This window comes from Solanum pennellii, chromosome 7 (genome assembly GCF_001406875.1).
Source record: "Solanum pennellii chromosome 7, SPENNV200".
NCBI classification, from domain to species: Eukaryota; Viridiplantae; Streptophyta; class Magnoliopsida; order Solanales; family Solanaceae; genus Solanum; species Solanum pennellii.
This window is the reverse complement of record NC_028643.1, coordinates 75,799,273-75,819,810: the sequence shown is the minus strand read 5'-3', so window position 1 is coordinate 75,819,810 and position 20,538 is coordinate 75,799,273. Positions and strand designations below refer to the sequence as shown.

The 20,538-nt window shown below is 31.8% G+C and overlaps 3 protein-coding genes across 3 annotated transcripts; all 3 read right to left on the bottom strand.

Moving 5' to 3' along the window:
* Positions 1-7,372: 7,372 nt before the first annotated feature.
* Positions 7,373-8,587, bottom strand: LOC107026028 (50S ribosomal protein L4, chloroplastic). Its single transcript, XM_015226854.2, has 2 exons — positions 7,684-8,587; positions 7,373-7,610 (listed from the first exon to the last, which is right to left on the bottom strand). Exons 1-2 carry the CDS (start codon positions 8,507-8,509, stop codon positions 7,573-7,575), a joined length of 864 nt encoding a protein of 287 aa, XP_015082340.1. The 5' UTR covers positions 8,510-8,587; the 3' UTR covers positions 7,373-7,572.
* A 4,762-nt stretch (positions 8,588-13,349) lies between these two features.
* On the bottom strand, positions 13,350-13,979 carry LOC107025716. Its single transcript, XM_015226470.2, has one exon. It carries the CDS (start codon positions 13,888-13,890, stop codon positions 13,426-13,428), a length of 465 nt encoding a protein of 154 aa, XP_015081956.1. The 5' UTR covers positions 13,891-13,979; the 3' UTR covers positions 13,350-13,425.
* Positions 13,980-16,368: 2,389 nt separating this feature from the next.
* LOC107025614 lies at positions 16,369-17,119 on the bottom strand. The gene has a single exon (XM_015226381.2). It carries the CDS (start codon positions 17,028-17,030, stop codon positions 16,476-16,478), a length of 555 nt encoding a protein of 184 aa, XP_015081867.1. The 5' UTR covers positions 17,031-17,119; the 3' UTR covers positions 16,369-16,475.
* Positions 17,120-20,538: the final 3,419 nt, after the last annotated feature.

The window sequence follows — 20,538 nt, the reverse complement described above, 5'->3', positions numbered from 1 at the left end:
AAATGAAACCAGTCTTAGTTGAGCAAGGAGACGCCATGAAAACTACAATAGCGAACTTCAGGATTCCAGTTGCAAGTATATCTACCGTTGACAGTCTTAGTGTAGCACTTGTCATATTTCCCAAACACAGAGTTCTTGACCACTTGTCAATAGGTTTAAGAAGAGCAAGAGTAACTTTACCGAGCTAGAGCCTTCACTGTATTTGCAGTCATTTATAGCATGAGTAAGCCTATAGTGCTCCACGATTCCTGCAGAAAGCATAGCCATCACCGTTGTGACAAGTCCAACTTTGAAGTTGAGTTAGCTCGGTGTGGTCACACTTGCTCCTCTTAAACCTAAGTGGATCAAGAACTCCGTGTTTGAGAAACATGGCAAGTGCTACACTAAGGATGTCAAAGGTAGACATACATGCTGCTGGGATCCTGAAGTTCACTTTTGTAGTTTTCATGGCATCACCTTGCTCAACAAAGAGTGACGTCATTTGTGTGAAAACTACCGAGTAAATCATTACAGAGCTAAATCAGCAGCAGTCTCAAAACGCATTATTTCAACTTGTGAATAGGGAAAAGCTGCCATTGGCTGTGATCACTCTGCTTCTGGTTGCCGAGTTCCTTAAAGATCACCGCAGCTGCTCCAACTTGGAACCTGCAACATGAAAACAAATATTTTTAGTGCATAACTATAAAATGGTGAATAGACTGTCTATGGAATAAGCTCTATGTGACTGTGACTTGTTACAGTAAATGGTTTATGAATGACAAAGTCAGAAATATGAGACTTTGTTGACATAGTGGATTAAACTTCTATTGCATTTCTACACTTGAAACCATTGGTGTGTACATTTTTCTACCACCAATTGTGGAGTTCTCCACTCTGCACTCCTTTGTAGCTGCAACTAAAACTTGAATAAGCAAAGTTGTGATGCTAGTGCTAATAATGCAAATCTATCAACTAAGTTTTTCGAGGACTACTACAATCAACACTAATTATTAAGAGAAATAACACATGAGAGAGATACTAGCAGCAATATCAAATCTTTTGGATTTGCAATGGGTTTTTAGCATCTATACAAGTTCCATGGAAGTGCACTGAGGGTTTGGTCTAGTGGTCAATGAAGTACCGAAAACCATAGTATTTGGGAGACTTGAGTTCAAGAGAGAAAATGCCGGATGACTCCTGTCTTGATGACAGAGTTACTCCAGTGCCTATGTTGGTAGAAGATAACAAGTACCCGGTAAAATAGTCGAGGCACGTGCAAGTTGGGTCAGACATCACTGTTATAAAAGAAAAGGAAAGAGGCCCAAAATTTCCTTCGACTTGTGCCCTTATTCACAGATGGAACATTAATCTAAAATCAAAGTCTAACTACTACAGTACCCACGTGATGCCCTGTAATATTAAAGAGAAAAAAAATCATACTCAATAAATTGTTATCATATTCTCTTCTTAAGCACATTAAAGTTCTACTGTTTGATCAATGGTAAGAGTTTAACCATTTGATCAACCACCGTTGATAATTGCCATAAGAACAGTTTTATGTGCAATAAATTTAGAGAAGGTTGATGAATCCATAAAAAATTTCAAGAATCGGTTTCATTAGCTACTCACAGATTCCAGGCTAAGGTTAACAAGTAGCAAACTATTCTCTTGGTTTTCTATATGTAACTTAAAGGGATACCTACCCATATGTACTGCCTAAACAAATAACTTACAATGAGTATAGCCCAACAAATTTCTATAACTAGAAAGACAACATATGTAATGAAACCAAATCTATTTTAATGTTTTATAACCTTGTTCCCCAAACTACTATATAACCCTCTTCATATTTTCTATTTTTCGTTTTAAAAATCTATATAACAGCATATATATACACATATATATTGCATATGCATCCTTACACACTCCTATACACTACATATACTCCGTTAAGAAAATGTATATGCAATAGATAAACTATTAGATATTACACACACATCATGATACACTATTATACGCTATGTTCCTTGGATTCTTCAAAAATGTCATTGAGTGTGTGTGGGATCCTTGAAAAGTGGTGCATTTTTTAAGGATCCACCACCGGTGGACAATATATTTGGAGAGTATATGTAATGGTTGGAAAGAAAAAAGACATGCTTTGAGGGGAAGAAGCTGCAGATACCTAGAGTCAAAAACAAATGTATAAAGAACTTCTATTTTTGGTGTTATAGAAATTCTCTTGATAGGATGGATAAGTCTTCGGAACTTTTTGTATTCATTAAGGGAATCTATGTAGTATGTTTGGAGTGAGAGATGCCACTTAGGTCCTGTAACACCAAAAAGTTGTGGCTTGACGAGAGAGAAAGAAGTGCTTCTCCCACTTTGTAATCCTCTCCCCCATTTTCCTTCCCTACCCCCTGTGTAATTTAAAAAAAAAAAAGATTCATTCTTCTTTGGGGAATTGGGAGGTCAATGATGATGTTCATTCAACACAAAACATACTGACACACACCTTGACAGGATATGATGAAGGACAATGTTTGTCAGCGACTTGCCGGAAAAATTGGTCGCCATAGTTTCATACAGAAACTGACCCAGATGATAGATACGTCCAAGATCTATCTATTTATGTAGGTTTTGTGTGGTGGAGATGAGCGTACACGAATTTAAGGAGGAAGAAATTCGTATATTCAGAAATTCGTGGAGATGGAGTGGATTTTGAAGACTTTGGGTTACGATCTTGGTAAAGGAGAAGGAAGAAACTAGTCAGTGAAGAGGTACTTCTCCTACCTTGTAATCCCCTCCCCCATTTCCCCTTCCCTACCCCTATGTAATTTTTAAAAAAAAGAGTGCTTCTTCATCTAGGCATTGGGAGGTCTATGACGTAGCTCGTTCAACACAAAACATTAACAACTTCTGATAACTAACACGTACGTTGACATGATATGATCGAGGACAATGGTTGCCAGCGACTCGATGCAAAAATTGGTTGTCGGAGATTCGTACCGAAACCGATGCCAGATGATAGATCCGTCCAAGATCTATATATTTTATGTAGGTTTTTGTATGGTGGAGACGAGAGTAGCTTCACAAATTTGAGAAGAGTGGAACTAGAGATTTCAGATATTCTGAAATTCGTGATAGAGTGAATTGAAGGTTTTGAGGTATGGATCTTGGTAGAGGAGAAGGAGACGATTCGAGTGGTGTATCTTGAACGTGAACAGAGGTTATCGATCGGTGGCGGTGATTTTCAACCACTGGAGAGAAGGCAATAAACAATGGTGAAGTAGTGGTCTGCGGCAGCGGCAAATGAGAAAAAAAAGAAGGGAATAGAGCTTGGGGACTAGATTTTACAAAAACTTGGCTCCTTTTAGCTTTTTATAGAAACTAGCTGGACTAGCCTATCTTCATACTGACCCAGTCTTCAATCAAAGGCTAGTCACCATCAGCTCATTGGCTTACTCTCTGATAGCTTTCTCTAGGCTAAGACATTCGATGACTCATCCTAAGGCTTTTCTTTCTGTTCCCTTTATAAAGCAGTCGAAAAGAGACCAAAACCACGTGAAAAAAGGTTTCATATGCAAAAGTTATTGCGGAAATCAAGGGAGAGTCTTCAATCAAGCTGGACTAGCCTATCCTTTATACCGACCCGGTCTTCAATCAAAGGCTAGTCACCATTAGCTCATTGGCTTACTTTCTGATAGCTTTCTCTAGGCTAAGACATTCGATGCCTCATCCTAAGGCTTTTCTTTCTGTTCCCTTTGTTAAGCAATCGAAAAGAGACCAAAACCACGTGAAAAAAGGTTTCATATGCAAAAGTTATTGCGGAAATCAAGGGAGAGTCTTCAATCAAACTGGACTAGACTGTCCTTTATTTTGGCCGGTCTTCAATCAAAGGCTAGTCACCATTAGCTCATTGGCTTACTTTCTGATAGCTTTCTCAGGGCTAAGACATTTGATGACTCATCCTAAGGCTTTTCATTTTGTTCCCTTTGTTAAGCAAGTGAAAAGAGACCAAACCACGTGAAAAAAAGTTTCATATGCAAAAGTTATTGCGGAAATCAAGAAAGAGTGACGGTTTAGAAAAGATGCAATAGTTTTTGATTCCCCCGAGCTTAGGGGTCAATTAAGAGGGGGGGGGGGGTCGATCAACTTATTCCGGGGTTAAGCATTTAACCTGCCGATCAACTCTAGGATGAGCTTCTAGTGAAAAACTAAAGCCCTACCTTATAGAGTGAAATTCCGCAGTTTTGCAATAACTAGGCTTTTTCTGCACTTCAGCTTTGAGCTGATTTGGTAAATAAAATAAAGAAAGGTAATAAATGAGTACTTGGGCCATATTTGGTAAACTAGATGACCAAATGGATATGGACACAAATTATCTGTAACTTCAACATATTCCAGCTAAGTTTACCAAATCCACATACAAAAGCAGTTCGTTGTTGAAGGCAAAAGTAAATTGCTCATTAAAGTATTCATAGAAAGAGGATTACTTACTTGGATAAAAGAAAAGCTTCATCCAAATTGTTGAAAAAGAAATATATGAGTACTTCTCTAGATCTCAAACTCTTCACACTATCACATTCATACCTCTTTTGAATAATATTAGCGATTTGTCTTTAGATCCTGCTAGGAAAGAAAAAAAATTCTCATGAATGGGAAGACTTATTAAAAGGAAACCTTCTTACTTCTAAAAAGCTTCGTGAATTCAGAGAAACTAGGGGTAGCAAAACCAGCCAACAAAATCATGACCCGCTTAGGTTTGGCGGGCTAATGACCCACCCAACCCGCTTATTTTATTAGTTCAACCCATTTGACCCTCCCAATTCTGTCTATTCAAAAATTGGGCTAATAGGCAACCAATATTGACTCATGAGAAACTAACTAATAGTTTTAAGAATGACAATTTTTATTTGATATGGATATAGTCATATAAAACAAAACAAATTGATTTAGGTAGTTTAAACAAACAAAAAATTTAGAATTTAGTAAAAGTTGGACGGGTGGAGTTATGATCTAGTTTTTACCCCATTTAAGCCCAATTCATTTCAACCCAAGTAACTTTGACCCGCCCAAATTCCTATTTGACACCCTAACAGAAACTATAAAAGTTTGGATTTGATAATTGTGATGCAGATGCTTCAATGATTCAATCTTAGTCGAAAAATTATGACTGACCTTTTGTCACTCGTTCAGTTTACTTTCTTTCACAAAGACCTTAGTACAAAACTACAAATAATCAAATGGAGATTGTCGAGAAAGAACCAAAAAGAAGAATAGATCATAGAGTCACCCACTTTGAGTTATTCATAATGTCGAGCCTACCTCATGATGAATGTACTCAAACATTCCCAGCAAACTTGTCAAAGCTAGAATAACAACCTAAGAATTCATCCTATCTGCAATTGAAAGTAACCATCCAAAACATTTTTATTTAATCTTTGCTATGATCTGGTTCTGATATTACCAATTAGGAGGAGTAAGAGCTCAGGTATTCAGTTAGGCGGCTAGAAAAATAATAATCTAATAAAATAATGCAGTCGTTAAGAATCAAATCTTGGATGTAAGGGTGCATTTTGAATGCCTTGGACCGCTGACCTAACCTTTTGCATATTGTTCACATGATTCAAAATTTATAAATGTACATGAACACAAAAAATCTACCCTATATAGGCTGTAATACTTTGCCGAGGGGCTCAAATGAACACCCTCTCGCCCCTCCCCCTGGAACAAACCATCTATCATACCAAAAGCCACTCGTAGGTAAACTAAATCCTCCTCATTAAACTTTTTCCAACTGCAAAGAGGGATGACAAATTCTTTACCTAAAACATTTTTTTCGAATTTATATAGAACTATCAGATACAAACCAGAAAATATATCTCTTAATGATATCTCTCATGCTTGTGTTTCCTGCCCCTCTAGTTTCTTCTACATGTGTCAGTCAAACTGATGCCTGACTATGAACAAAGTTACGCAATTTAAGTTTAACTTGCTGATAGTTTAGTGGATATTCTCGCAGTTTTTCAAAGGAGAAAGAATTGAAAGTGGCAGAGATTGTAATCTACTCATTGTAGGAACAACAGAAAAGAAACCCACTGTTGTGACAGAGAAGACATATTAAATGCATTTCTAGAGTTTTGATTTATGTCAAGATCAATAGTACACAGTATTTTAATGACATCTGCTCGTCGCTACTAAGGCTATTTATTTCCATACAGCAATTATGTAAAATAAAATCATATCATAACTTGAAATAAGAAGGTTAATATTTGTACCTGGATTAGTCCATAATATTCTTTATTCCCGAAGGGTATCTTCTGATAATAATTTCCATGTGGCTTGCAAAAATTTTCTGGCAGTGACATCATTGCAAATAACCCATCCTTTGAAGTCGAGTTAGCTCAATACAACCACCCTTGCTCTTCTTAAACCTACTGACAAGTGGATCACTAAAAATGCTACACTAAGGATCCTGAAGTTTGCTATTGTATTTTTCATAGCATTTACCAAGCTTGACAAAAAGTGATGCCATTTGTGTGAAGACTAAATAGTAAATGATGGTATATAGCCAAATTGGAAGCAGTCTCTGAATAATATAATAATAATTTTTAAACTACACCAAAGATCATGTATGGAAAAATTAAGACAACTAAGTTTCAGCGTCACGTGTTAAATTTTTGACTAGTAAATAAGTTCAATGCCATTATACAAACCATTGACTTCTTTTCTCCATACATCAGTGTAGCATAGCCATCCACAATGTAAATTTTTCATTTTTCTTGTTCTTCTTTTGCTTTTTAAACAGCCTGGCTTTGAAATATGTAAAATTGATCAATGAGATAGTTTGTGCAATCCATTGTTTCATTCTCAAACCTTCTATTTTGAGGCTAAAAGCAGAGTAGCAATTAGCGCTTAAACTCAAAAATCTAGTTAAAGCCTAGAGATACTCATATACTCTCCATCACATATTTTGATAGTACAAATGTCCAAGTTATCTGCCTCCACAGATAGTCTACTAGATATGGTCTGTTTCAAGGTTAATAATGCTTAGCATCCCATATGCCCCCAATGACTCAAAACAAAGTAAAGAGCATTTTTTCCTGTCAATTACTTTGTGTTTGTATTAAAGAAAAAGGTGACGAAGCTTTTTCCACCCAAATAAAGGTTTCCTTTTCTTAACTTTGCTTAATTGCTTCAAGCCTAAGACTCAAACACAAAGCTTTCCTATTCGTTTTACTTTGCTGAATCTCGCCTGGTTGACAACTTGTAACCCATAAATCTTATATAAAGCTTCATCTACTAAGCAATTAATGTAGTTTTGCCGGAACACAAGACTTAATTAGTAAAGTAACTAATCACTCTTATCATAAAAATCAAGAACTCAAAGTGGTAATGAGAGCCGAAAGAAAATCAAGAGTAAACTATTCCAACGAAGGTAATGGACAAATGCAGTCAGTGACATGAAATCAACCAAAATCACCTAGTTTTATCATACAATAAAATACAATTCAAAGTGAAATATACTAAGCTCCCTGTAAGGTAAAGCCTCCTCTAAAATGGAACAGACCCTTTTCGCCCCATGTTCATATATTACTCAGAACTTTCAGCACTCTCCTCCACCTCGCCACCTGAATGCAGCAAATTAACGAGTTAGCTAAAATTGAAAGGAAACTTCATACCCAAAATGAAGCAAAAACTAACCATCTTCTTCTTCCTCGTCCACCACCTCCCAGTCATCATCATCATTTCCGTATCGTTCATTCAAGAACTCCACAGCTGATTTAGTGAAAACCAGCTTCTCAGAATCCAATATGTCGAAAAGATTCAAAGTTCTGGGTGTCAACATCTTCAATGTGCTAATGTTTCTGCTGGAGAGAATCACATTGTCTGAAACTTCCGTCATCAAAAACAAAGATTTCTCTTTTGGGTCCAATCCCCATCTTCTCATCAAATCAATGAACTCCTTAGTCTTCGGTTTCTCAAACTTATCATCAAACTCTTCCACAACAATAGCATTCTGCGTAGCACTCGAAAGCGCAGTAGAAATCGCGAGTCTCTTTTCCTTTTTGTTAATCTTAACTGACCAATCCTTAGGTTTCGGCCCAAACACAACCCCACCACCGGGTCGTAAAGGAGTTCGGTTCGACCCACGTCGAGCTCGACCCGTTTTCTTTTGTGGGTATGGTTTGATACCACCACCCCTTACTTGGGCTCGGGTAAGGGTGGAAGCAGTACCGCGACGTTGGTTGCGCAGGTCAGTGGTTAGCCCACGATGAACGACGGCGCGTGCGGTATCAAGAGGGGCGGATTTTAGGTTGAGAGTGGTGGAGCCCACTTCGGTACCATCAAAGGACAGAATTGGAATAGTGGCGGCGGCGACGGCGGCCTCTGAACGGATGGAGAATTGTTGTTGTTTGGGTTTGAAAATGAGTTGTTTCTGATGCTGCTGCTTTGAGGAGTGGAGGGTGTTGGAGTTAGAGAAGAAAATGGTGGAAGAAAAGAAAGATAAAGAAGAAGAAGTAGCCATTTTTGCAGTGAAGGAGCAAACTGCAAGCCTATGGATTGGGTTATCCACAAATGAGGAAGAAGGATATCAAAATGTATTCATATTCTTTCTTCAAATAAATTTAGTGAAAATGGAAAAGTCATATATACCCTCAAAGTATTTGAAATTGAGCACATATTTGATAAATTGAGGGACATATTTGCGGAAACAAACTCTTTAACTTTACGACATAACAGACTCTCTAACTTTACGAGATAGTGATAAGGTCTACAAATATTCTATTCTTTCTATGCTTGTCGTTATAAGGGTATATTTGATAATTTTTTCACTTATGAATCAACAAATGAGGTTAATCGGATGTTTCATTTAGACTAATAACACATTCAAAATGATAAGGTCATATATAAGCTAAACTATTGACGAAGCATTGAAGGGCATGTCTATTCAATTTAAAATACTTCAAGGACATAATTAAATTTTTTTTGCGTAGGAAAAAAAATAAGTTCTTTAGAGTGTAAACGACAAATAAAATTTCTATGAAATTTGCTCTTTATTTTTTTATTAATTTTGATAATAATATAAAAGTTATACAATTTCCTTGATCAAGTTTTCTGTTAGTTGGGGCTACACCATCATAAGCCCAAAACCTTCATTTTCTTTTATTTTGAGGCGCTATTGATGCAGCCTGCAACATATTGATTTCCTTTCCAATTTTTCCATGATATGCTAAGCCCAACTCGTATGTTGAACTCGGTGAAGAAAATAAATCTTGAATCTAATCTAATTGTAACATCCTAGCTAGCTCAAAAGGAAATAATTGTTCAAGACTATTACGAATGTTGGATTCAACACCCGAACAATCTTATAGGAGAGAGTTATCAAATACCATATAAAGGGATCGATATGCTTATCAATCAATTTAAGACTCAACGCCTCTTCGCACGTTCATGATCAGATATCATGAATGTAAACAATATAAAATGGAGATCTAATATTAAATGATAATGAAGTGAGATGGACGTAACTCCAATACCATGTTAGATTTAACTCAATTCAAAAGATAGATCGAGGGGAGATGATTGTTCAAGAGTATATAAAGAAATCAATTTCTCCTCATTCCACTTATGTTGCAACTTAACAAACTCAATTAAATTTTGAACTCATAATTTCAAATGTACCACAAAATTAGGTTCTGCAGCTAGCTAAAATACATCCTAAAATTAGGTAAGCTATGCTTATTCCACATTGAATTAAAAGCAACAGAAAGTTCACAGGTCTTTAATAAAAAGAATTTATATTAATATGGGATTTACAATTGCCATGAAAAACGTCTTAATCAATACTCATATCTCAATGACTATCTATAAGTATTCCTTCGTCCTTAATTAGAGATCTCAGATTTGAATTCTTCACGGTACAAAGTCACCTTTATGAGGAAGCATTGAATCCCCCAGTACTAATGCGAATTCAGATTAGTTGTGCTCCAATATGAATATCAGACATCAGGTGAGAAAAACAAATCTATTCATAAAGCATAGATTCACAAGATTCTTCCCAAGAAAACTCCCTACATGCACCAATAAAGTTAGTCAAATCTTCAACTCCATTTTGATCATAGTAACAATTCTTGAACCAAATATTCATATCATCATCATCACTAGGAGTTGAACAATCCATGTTTGAATCAATCCAACAATATTCAAGTTCACCAAGATCATCATAAGACAAATTAGTTGAATTCTCTACTTTCATTTGCTCAAACAAAATTGAATCATTTGTATTAACACTAGGAACAATATTCTCTACTTCTAATGACTCAATCACACTTCTTAATAACTCTTCATCACTTGCCTCAAATTCTGGTTCTTCAAGAAATGACATGAAAACATCGTTCTCAATATTGCTAAGTGCAAGATTTTCATTAGTACAATATGTGGCCATTGACATGTTGAATATGAGATAAAAGAGAAGTTGAAAAATTGAAAGATTTTTTTGAGAAGATTAGCTTTAATTGATAAAAAATAATTAGAGGAAAAAAAGAAAGCAAATGACAATGTATTCTCTCAAAAAAAAAATGGCCTATAAATAGGCATATCAAAAGTAGACAACTTCATCCTACCACATGGGGGTGCATCTGATAATGATAAAATTAGCTCATTAAAATATAATTTGAATAATTTTTTTTTTACTCCGAAGAAGTTAATGATTTGCTCATTTACTGTTTCATTCGTTTTATTTTACTTATCAATTTTTTTCTATTTTTACTTGTCATTTTTGATAGATCAAGAAAGTATAATTTTTTTTCTTATTATATACTTAATTTATTTACATTGAGTTAATTGTCTTTGAAATTATTGAGGAAATATATTTGGGATCCTTCAATTAATAGAGCTAAAATGGTAAAGTCACTATACTAATTGTTTTCTTTATAGATGTGTCAAGTCAAATTTGACAAAAAAATCCAAGCAGATTGAGTAATCCTGATCAGTCTAATATATAACATATCTAAACATTAAGTTGATATGTAATTTGAGCTGATTCATTCAAAATATTAGTAAAATATATTTAAAACATGTGCGTTGAATGAGTTATGAATTATATTCCATTGTTTAGCTCAATTTATTTCAATTATATTCCATTGTTTAGCTCAATTAGCTCAATTTATTTCAATTATATTCCATTGTTTAGCTCAATTTATTTCAATCCAAATAATATTTCGACAGATTAATAACCTACTCATTTCATTTTAATCTATTCAACTTGTCCGTTTGACTTGCTAGGTACATCCATTATTGATGATTCAACAGATCATGTGCGTCTAAGATTATTATAATTGACAGATGGAGTAGTACATTATTCATATAACTATATTAGTATAGTCAAATAATTGGAGGCGTGACATTTAATAGTTGTCCTATGGTACTGAAAAACATAATTGTCTTAATTTTACCAGACATGATTTTAATTGCAGTTGGGGAGTTGTCAAGAATCAAGAAGGGACCTTCAAAATAATTGAATTATGAATTATGATATGATGAATCATAAGCACATGAACACATTATATGAATTATTTTTTGAATTAATTAAAAGACATAGTGGTTAACTTTAAACAACTTGTCTGGCTTAGCAAATAATTGATAATTACATAAAACATATAGACAACATAATTCAATCTTTAAAGTTAGGTGAAATTTCTATTTTTCCCACTTGAAATCGTTCGTACTCTCATAACTTAAAGTTAAATAACTTTTAAATAATATAAAAAGAAATTGACAATTTTATTTATAGGCGACACGAATATCTATAACTAGCCTGAGATTCTCATATCTTTTCAGTGTTTTCTATAACTCCGTTTCCTTATTATTATTATTATTTTCTTGTAACCTAATTGGCATAAGATAAATGAAGAACATTTGGGAGAGCTTTAATATTATTTGCAGGGGTAGTTCAAGGGAAAAGCTAGTAAAGCGTCTGTTTTAGGCCTCCAAAGTTTTGAGTCCAAAAAAAATGAATTTTATGATTTTAATTTCAGTTAAAATAATAAATATTATTAGAAAAAAACAAACAAAGAACAATTATTTACTTTTTATCAAGGATATTTTAGAAATTTAAATTAACCAACTTAAATCTTCATATTAATAAATAAAAATTTACATCAACATCCATGTGATGTAATGGAGACTAATGTCTTATTAACTAGAACTAATTCTTACTCTAATAAGTAATAATATTATTATGTGAATTCATACGCTATTGATATTATTAGACAAATGTGTTTTAAGACTATGCACTAGAAATAAATAGTATATAAGAACCAAAAAAGGAATTCACATTTAATAATATTTTTGTGCACCTGTTCATATATTTAAAAGATCTTATTGTAATTGACTTTAGACCACTAATTTTATTGAGACGCTATTGATTATTAATATTATTGAATTTAGGCAAATCAAGATATTAGATATGTGCGTGTTAAGAAAGTCTCACAATGAAAGTAGAAAAGAAGAACTTATAAGATATTAATCACTATTAATAATACGAAATCTTTGAAAGAAATTATAAACAAAGAGAATAATATCACAATTTGATTTAGAGACGAGACATAATATTTCACCTTCGATCCTTCCACCTTGTTTAAGATGGGGCGAGCATATCCTCTGTCCAAAACTTTTCGAGATTTAGCCTTTAATTTCTTCGGCTTTGGACATGCATTCATGTTGGATACCGTTCTTTATTACTATTTCTGTCTCTCTAATTCGCATCCCAATCATGCAATTTCAATTTCGATCTCCTCAACACATCATATATTTTAATTATAACGAGGATGATATAGAAATAAGACAGTAATCACATGAGGCTTATACATAAAAAAAAAAAATACATAAATAAAATCATTTTGATAATCGTAAATACTCAATTGAATAAAAAAAACATACCGTTACTCACCAAATTAAATTAATCCATAAAGAATGAATTGTTACGTTGAACTTATTTCAAGGAAGATACTATTAGCCATGTGAACAAAAAAAAATAAAATCTAAAGTAAAAAAGAAAAAGTAGAATATTTATAAAGTTGGATACACTTTGATTGATGAGCTTAACAAAATCTGTACAATCGAAAGTATGCTTAATGATACTAGAAATTTGAAAAAGACAATACAAACTTGGTGTAAAGCGAACATATCATGCCGTATTAACAATATATTTGTGTTTGCCCAACAAAAATAATTCCACTTTCTTATAATAAAGTAAACTCAATTGTTGAAATTCAGAATTTTTAGGACAGATTGAAAATACTTAAAAGTGTGAATCTATAAAATAATATTAAACTAAATTTACAGTTGAACTAGTAGTAGTAATAATCCAAATTGGATTAGATAATTTACACTGAAAGAAAAAAAGGAAAAGAAAATTTTCAACTAATTAGTTTCTCATTACTATTGGCTAATATTATCTACCATTGACAAGTCAGTTTGTAGCCATAGAGAATCATATACTTCCTCCTCAATTGGAATACATGTTATAAAATTTTGAAATTCAATCATGTTGTTATTACTGGGACTAGTTGAAGATGACATTTCCATATCCATCCAACTAAAATCATCAACTAGCTCTTCTGAGCTATCTTCGCCGTCATCAAGGACAGATTTAGTATACGCGTTATCTTGATCACAATGATAGAAATTCAAACTTGTATTATCAATAAAATTTAAATCCTGAACGTTATCATCATCAAATATACAATCCCCTCTAACATTGGGATATTCAATCTCTGCTTCTAGAGATTGGATTAAAAAATTTAATTTCTCATCGTCGCAATATTCCATCGAAGGTTCATCAAGAAATGACATAAGAAACGCGCTATCGTTTTCTACTAAGTTTTCTGATGCCAAATATGCCATATTTTGTAGAATTGAATAGTGAATTAATTTGAAGATGTTTAGGAAAAAAAACTAGGAATTGGAATGAAGGTGTATGACAAGTTGAGAATAATGTGTATGTGATCCTAGGTTTTAAATAGATCAATTTTCTTAGGGTGGCAGCAAGTAATAAGATTATATAATGATTTATATATATTCAAGTAAAGCAACTATACATATTTTAATATGATATTGGACACTTCTGTCTCATGGCAATATTATTGTCTTTGTTTATAGGCATTGGCACCCCATGCTTTTTAAGATATGTTTTGGGTACACGTACCTTGTATCTTGGGATTTTATTTGATTTCTTCCTATATATAATATGAGTGATACATGGTACATTTACATTAATATCAAATATCCTTATCTATAAAAAATAATATAGTGATGCATTAATTTTCAAGTTAGTGTCATTGTTCCACTATTCTATAATTAGCTATGACAGACTTAAAATTTAAAATATATACGTTTTTATAATAATCTCAAATTAATATAAAAACATTAATTGAATTCATATTCAGATACTTATAAATACCTAGTTAGTGAATATTTTATACATATATATGATTTGAGCAAAAACTACCATGTTCACGTGAATCACGAAATAATACGATTAATTTGCCAAGTGTAAGGTTTCCAAGAAATTATGAAGATGTTAGGCTATAATAAAATAAAGGACACTAGTACTAGAAGCAAAGCTGGATATATAAAGAGAACATGAATGTATAACTTATAACTTAATAAAATAATAAAGTATAGTTCTATATATTTATTTATTCATGATGGAGCAGATCGATGTGTAATATATAGAGTACATTGAATCAAAATTGTGAACTTGTCGACTATATTGCTACTACACATAGCACAATAATATACAATGTTTATAATATAATACTTTGACCAATTGATTTTTAATTTGAAGTACTTTGAACTCGATATAGAACATGCACAATTCATACCTGCAGACATAAAGGCTTAAATAATGAAATAAAAACAAAAGGTAGTTATGGTGAAACATCATTGATCACGTGTATGTGGGTTCGCTTTGGCCATGAAATATGCATGACAATTTTTATCTGTTTGATATCTGTAGGGTTCGATTTTCTGCTAATTTAAATTTATATCAAATAATATATTTGATTATATAATCGATATCAAATTATTCGGTTTGCAGACTTGAAAGTCTATCTTTAGGTCATGTGTATGTAGGGCTCGATATTTGGCTACACAAATATTTTTAGATCTTATTTGTTTTTATTAAAATTAATTTAAATTTAAATTTATATATATTTTTTATTGATTGAATTAAAATATTATTTTTAGATTTAATAATTAAATGATTAGGACGGTTTGTGTTTTCTCATTTGAATGTGAATAATTTAGTTGTTTATAAGCATGATAAATATATATACAATTAAAATAAAAATAGTTAAATATCTTTTTTTTTTAAAATAATAATATAAAATTATTATTCGAAAAAAAAAATATATATGTATGTTCATTATTAATGGTGGAGCTAGATGGTTTGTTGTTACGGTGGTGGTGTTAATGTATGTTGATGTAGTGGCTAGTAATGATAAAAGGTTGGTTGGTGTTGTAGTGACTAACGTGATGATAACAGTTGATAGTATGTAGTGGTGATTGTGATGGTAAAGTGACTGTGATAATAAAGTTGATTGATGTTAGTAATTGACAGTATTGATGATAAAATGTAAATTTGTTCAGGGATATTATTCGATATTTTGTATGTGTTTTTTCACATATCATTTCCATAAAGATGTATATTTATTTCTTAATTTTCACAAAATATGTTAATGACACCAGTACACAATCAAAATCTGAAATTTACTAGCTCAACTATTTTAAATCTACATCGAATAAACATACTAAAAAGTCGTTTGTTTCATTGTTCCAAATCAAAATATTTTAATTATATATGGAGCAATATCAAGTATTTATATTTTTTCTTGGACTTTGTATATGGACATTTGCTTTAGTATCGAGTAGTGACTCGTCATTGTCCATTTAAATATTCGAATAAAAAATATACCCTGCCAAAATGCAATTGGAAATGGCCATCCTTAATTAATGATTATCATCATTTTTTCTTTAATCATATTATATACAAACGTTTTCCCTGTATTTTAATTATAATACTATTTGAATTTTGGTTGCATATGTGTTTTTGCTTGTGTGAAATGGAAACGAGTATTAACAAAGAACAATAATGTTTTCACGTTCTTTATGAAAAAAAATAAAGAAGACAGATAAGTTTCTGCAATGTACAAATTAAGAATTTTGTAAAATTAGATTACTTATTTATGTAATTGTAGGTGAATATTTTGCTTAACATTAAATATTATTTTGATCATTAAAATTGATAAATAATATGCTATGAGGTTAAAATTCACAGACAATTTTAAATTCTTTTGTATATAAAGATATATATAAAAGAAATTAAAAGACAGATGTATATAATTAAACTCGGTATATAATGAGTGAAATATCTAATTTAGGTATCGACATTTTTTTTACACCAATTTAAATTTATATCTAGAAAAACTTTATACATTTTGTTCTTGCCATAAAGAATGATAATCATTTTCCTCAAAGAAAATAGTATCAGAGTAACCAGAAATCCCACCAGCAACCTCCTTGTAATCTTGTTCACAATTATTGTTCAAGTACCACAAGTTTATGTCACCGCTAGGGTACGAAGACGCCATCTCCATCTCCATCTCCATCCAACTAAAATCAAGATCATTTGATTCAACAAAATCTTTGTTTTGATATTGATGACCAATAATATTCCGCGATTGCAAATTGTCACCATCATAATTTCTCTTTTGCTTGTCTTGGAAAGAGTCGTGATCGTGAACCCTTACTATCAATTCAGATACTACATTATTAATAGTAGAACGAGATTGACTTTGATCAATTTCAGCTTCAAGAGATCTAATAACACTCGTTAATCTCTCATCATCGTGATGATCATCACCATGCATGTCATCAAGTAAAGACATAACAATGTCACCGTCGATTTGTGACACGTCAAAGTTGCTCAATTCATCACAACCGTCGATCAATGTCCAGTTCTCAACAGCTAACAAATTAGCCATACCTCAATATCAAAATCAAACAAAATATGAACACTAATTTATTAGTAGTAAATATTTGAAGAGGAGAGTAGATAATGTGAAATTTGACCAATAAAACTGGAATTTAAATAGACCAAAATTATTAACCCCCCCCCCAAACCACCCCCACCCCCCCATAGACACCAAACAAAATAAATTAAAATAAATGGCATCATATCTTATAAAAAAATATCCAAGAAATTAAAGTTAGTCAAATGGCATATCCCCACGTGGCCTGTTTCCTACTTGACTCACCAATCAAACAATTTGGTAGTCCTAATTAACTAAACAAGAAAATGATGGAATAATTAGGCTAAATAATACACCGACTACTCGTGAATATCTTAAAAGGTCACTGAACTATGCAAAATTATCTAGTAAAGTCACTCAATTTTATTTTATATCATTAAAATGCCAATCAAGCAGTTTAAAAAAGAGTCACGTACGTTAAACATATCCTTTAATTATACATATTAGTCGCAATAAACCACAAACTCCAGGTCCATCACAATTGACACTAATATGATAATGAAAGGAAGTGATATAATTTTATGTGATTACAAGACCGTTTTAAAAATATACAAAAAGTTTTTAAATATAATATAAAAATATATAATAAAAATATTATTTTATGTTCAAATTTCTCAATTGAAACATATCTAAAAAACGAGCAACTCGTTCGAATAAACTTAGAGAATAAAGCACTTGTTATTCTAACGAAGACAAATAGTAGTATAAAATGTTATAATGACAACACACACATATATTTTGAGGATTAATAATGGTCCACTAATTAAATTCGGGTGATGAATAGAAGACAATATAAATCTAGGGCCGAATAAGAATAAAGTTATATATATATAATTATATATATTATATATATCGAAACAAATAATTAACTAATTAAGTTTAATTAATTAGAAATGGAGCGATAAAGCACTTGGACCATATTATATTAAATTCCAAATTAGTGGAGTAACTAGGAAGTTTCTTGCTTGCCTGATAATTTTAATTAGAAATATGATTATGGCCTAACTTATTCCGTACTGGAACATTATTATTGAAACTCATGTAGATTCTTTTTCTGAAGAACTTTATAAATAATATTTGGATTAATTTATCTATGTTGAGTTAAATGTTCAGATTCCTAAAACACATATAAAAAGAATAAAGAAAATGTTAGTTGTATTACTATGAATGACAGAGCTAGAAATTTGACTTAAAAAATGTGCCAATCAACTTTTCATACGCAAACTTATATATAAATTTATTTTAACATATTTAATTTTTATATCTTGCATAATTTTTTAACGAAGAATATATATCAAACTATCTTTGCTTAAGATGATTCTGTAACATTCACAATCAATAGAGAGATTTTTTTAGTATAAAAGTATCATGATACATATCAATTATTTGGTTAACATGGATTTTTTTTAAGACAAGGTGTGCCCAGAATAAATTAGATTCTTAAATTATAAGATACTAATAAAGCAATAACACAAAGAATTGTTGCATCATGCATGCATTGTCTTTAGATTAGCAGAATATATTGGACTCTAATTAATTTTGTTTCTTGTAACCTGTAAAATTTCAACCACTCAACACAATATTTGGCACACACATGTTTCCACCCCACATATATATATATATTACGTATGTGCTTAATTAATTGTATTCTCAACGAAAAAATAGTCATGACACGTGATTTTTATTTATTTATTTAAATTTTGATGAATACAATTTCGATATGATCGAACTACTTGGTGGTGGTGACATGAACCAATAAAAAGTGCACCATGTGATGTGATCCCCTTTCTATCCACTAAAAATGCTAATTTATTAGGCCAAAATACCGAAAGCAAACAATGATGAACTAATCATTTTCTTCTTTATTTGTTTTTAGTTTAGTTTAGAAATATCTAAAAAAAATTAAAAATTAGCATACACATTTATAATTCTTTTTTTGTAAAATGTCTAATGCATTATAATTTATATGCATCGAACAATTTTGATTCTTTAAATTTATCAAAAGCAATACTTATCGAACTCTATCAAAATAGTCCCTTGTGTATATTCTTAAGTGTACAAATTGGTCTTTTATTTATATACTTTTAGACATACATAGTCCTTTACGTTTATTTATAAATAAAAAAAGACATAATACATAAATGTGCCCTTTAACTTAACTTCGAATCACATTTATGTCCTTCAATTTTGGATGTGCACAAGTACGCACTTAAACTTGTACAAAGTTGAACAAATAGACACACATGTCCTACGTGTCATTCTACATGTCATTTTTTGTACTACGTGATGTCCTACGTGTATTGTGTCATGTAGGACTCATGTGTTTATTTATTAAAGTTGGATAGTTAAAGTGTCTGTTTGTGTATTATGAAAGTTCTAGGTCAAAATTAAAATTTAAAGCCAAATTTATGGTCTAACATATGTATTATGCCAAAAAAAAATGTGAAAGGGTGTCGTTTTGGGCTGGTGAGTCAGTTTGGTGAATTGTTTAGGTTTGTAATGAATACGGCCTTTTAACTAAACAAAGAAGTGGGCTTTTGCCCAATATGGCCAATGGTCCATGGGCCTTTTCCATGATACAATCGAACTTTCCATTTCAAAAATTTTCGCAAACAATCACTATAATAAACTTAAGTATGCTCTACAACTATAGTTAACATATTTACATGTTGTAATTATAGTTTAAGGTGTCTTGTTTGTATAATTCTCGAATTTATGTAATTCGCAAATGAATTTGTATAATTAAGTTATTTTTGTATAAACTTGAAATAACTAATTAATATAAACATAAACATTTAAGCTTTAAACAGTTATACAAATTATATGAAAATTACATTATACAAAAGTGATACGAATTTTGAATTATGAAAACGTGTGAATTCAACAAACTCGAAATCCCATCCCACGTAATTATCTCTAAATGTTGGTTGCGAGTGGGAATTAACTAAAATTATAAATATAATAACTAATTAATTAGTATATGTTTGCTTAGCCATGTAATTTTTCCTTCTTGTTATATTACGTATAATCAACTACTGTAACTTGTTACTATGATTCTTTTAAAACAAAAATATTTAGAAGGAAAATTAAAAATAAAATATTTGGGAGTAGTTTAATAACTAGAGAATAATAATAATAAATCATAAACAAACTAAGCAGTAATATAATGTATACATTAAAAAATAAAATAGAAAGGGATAATGCGCAAGTACCCCATTAACCTATGCCCGAAATCTCGGAGACACATTTATACTATACTAAGGACGTATTACCTCCCTGAACTTATTTTATTAATAATTTTTTACCCCTTTTCGACATACGTGGCACTATCTTGTGGGTCCAACGATGGTTGACTTTTTTTTTCAAACTAGTGCCACGTAGACCGAAAAGGGGTATAAAATTACTTGTAAAATAAGTTCAGGGGGTAATAGGACCTTAGTATAGTATAAGTGTGTCTCTG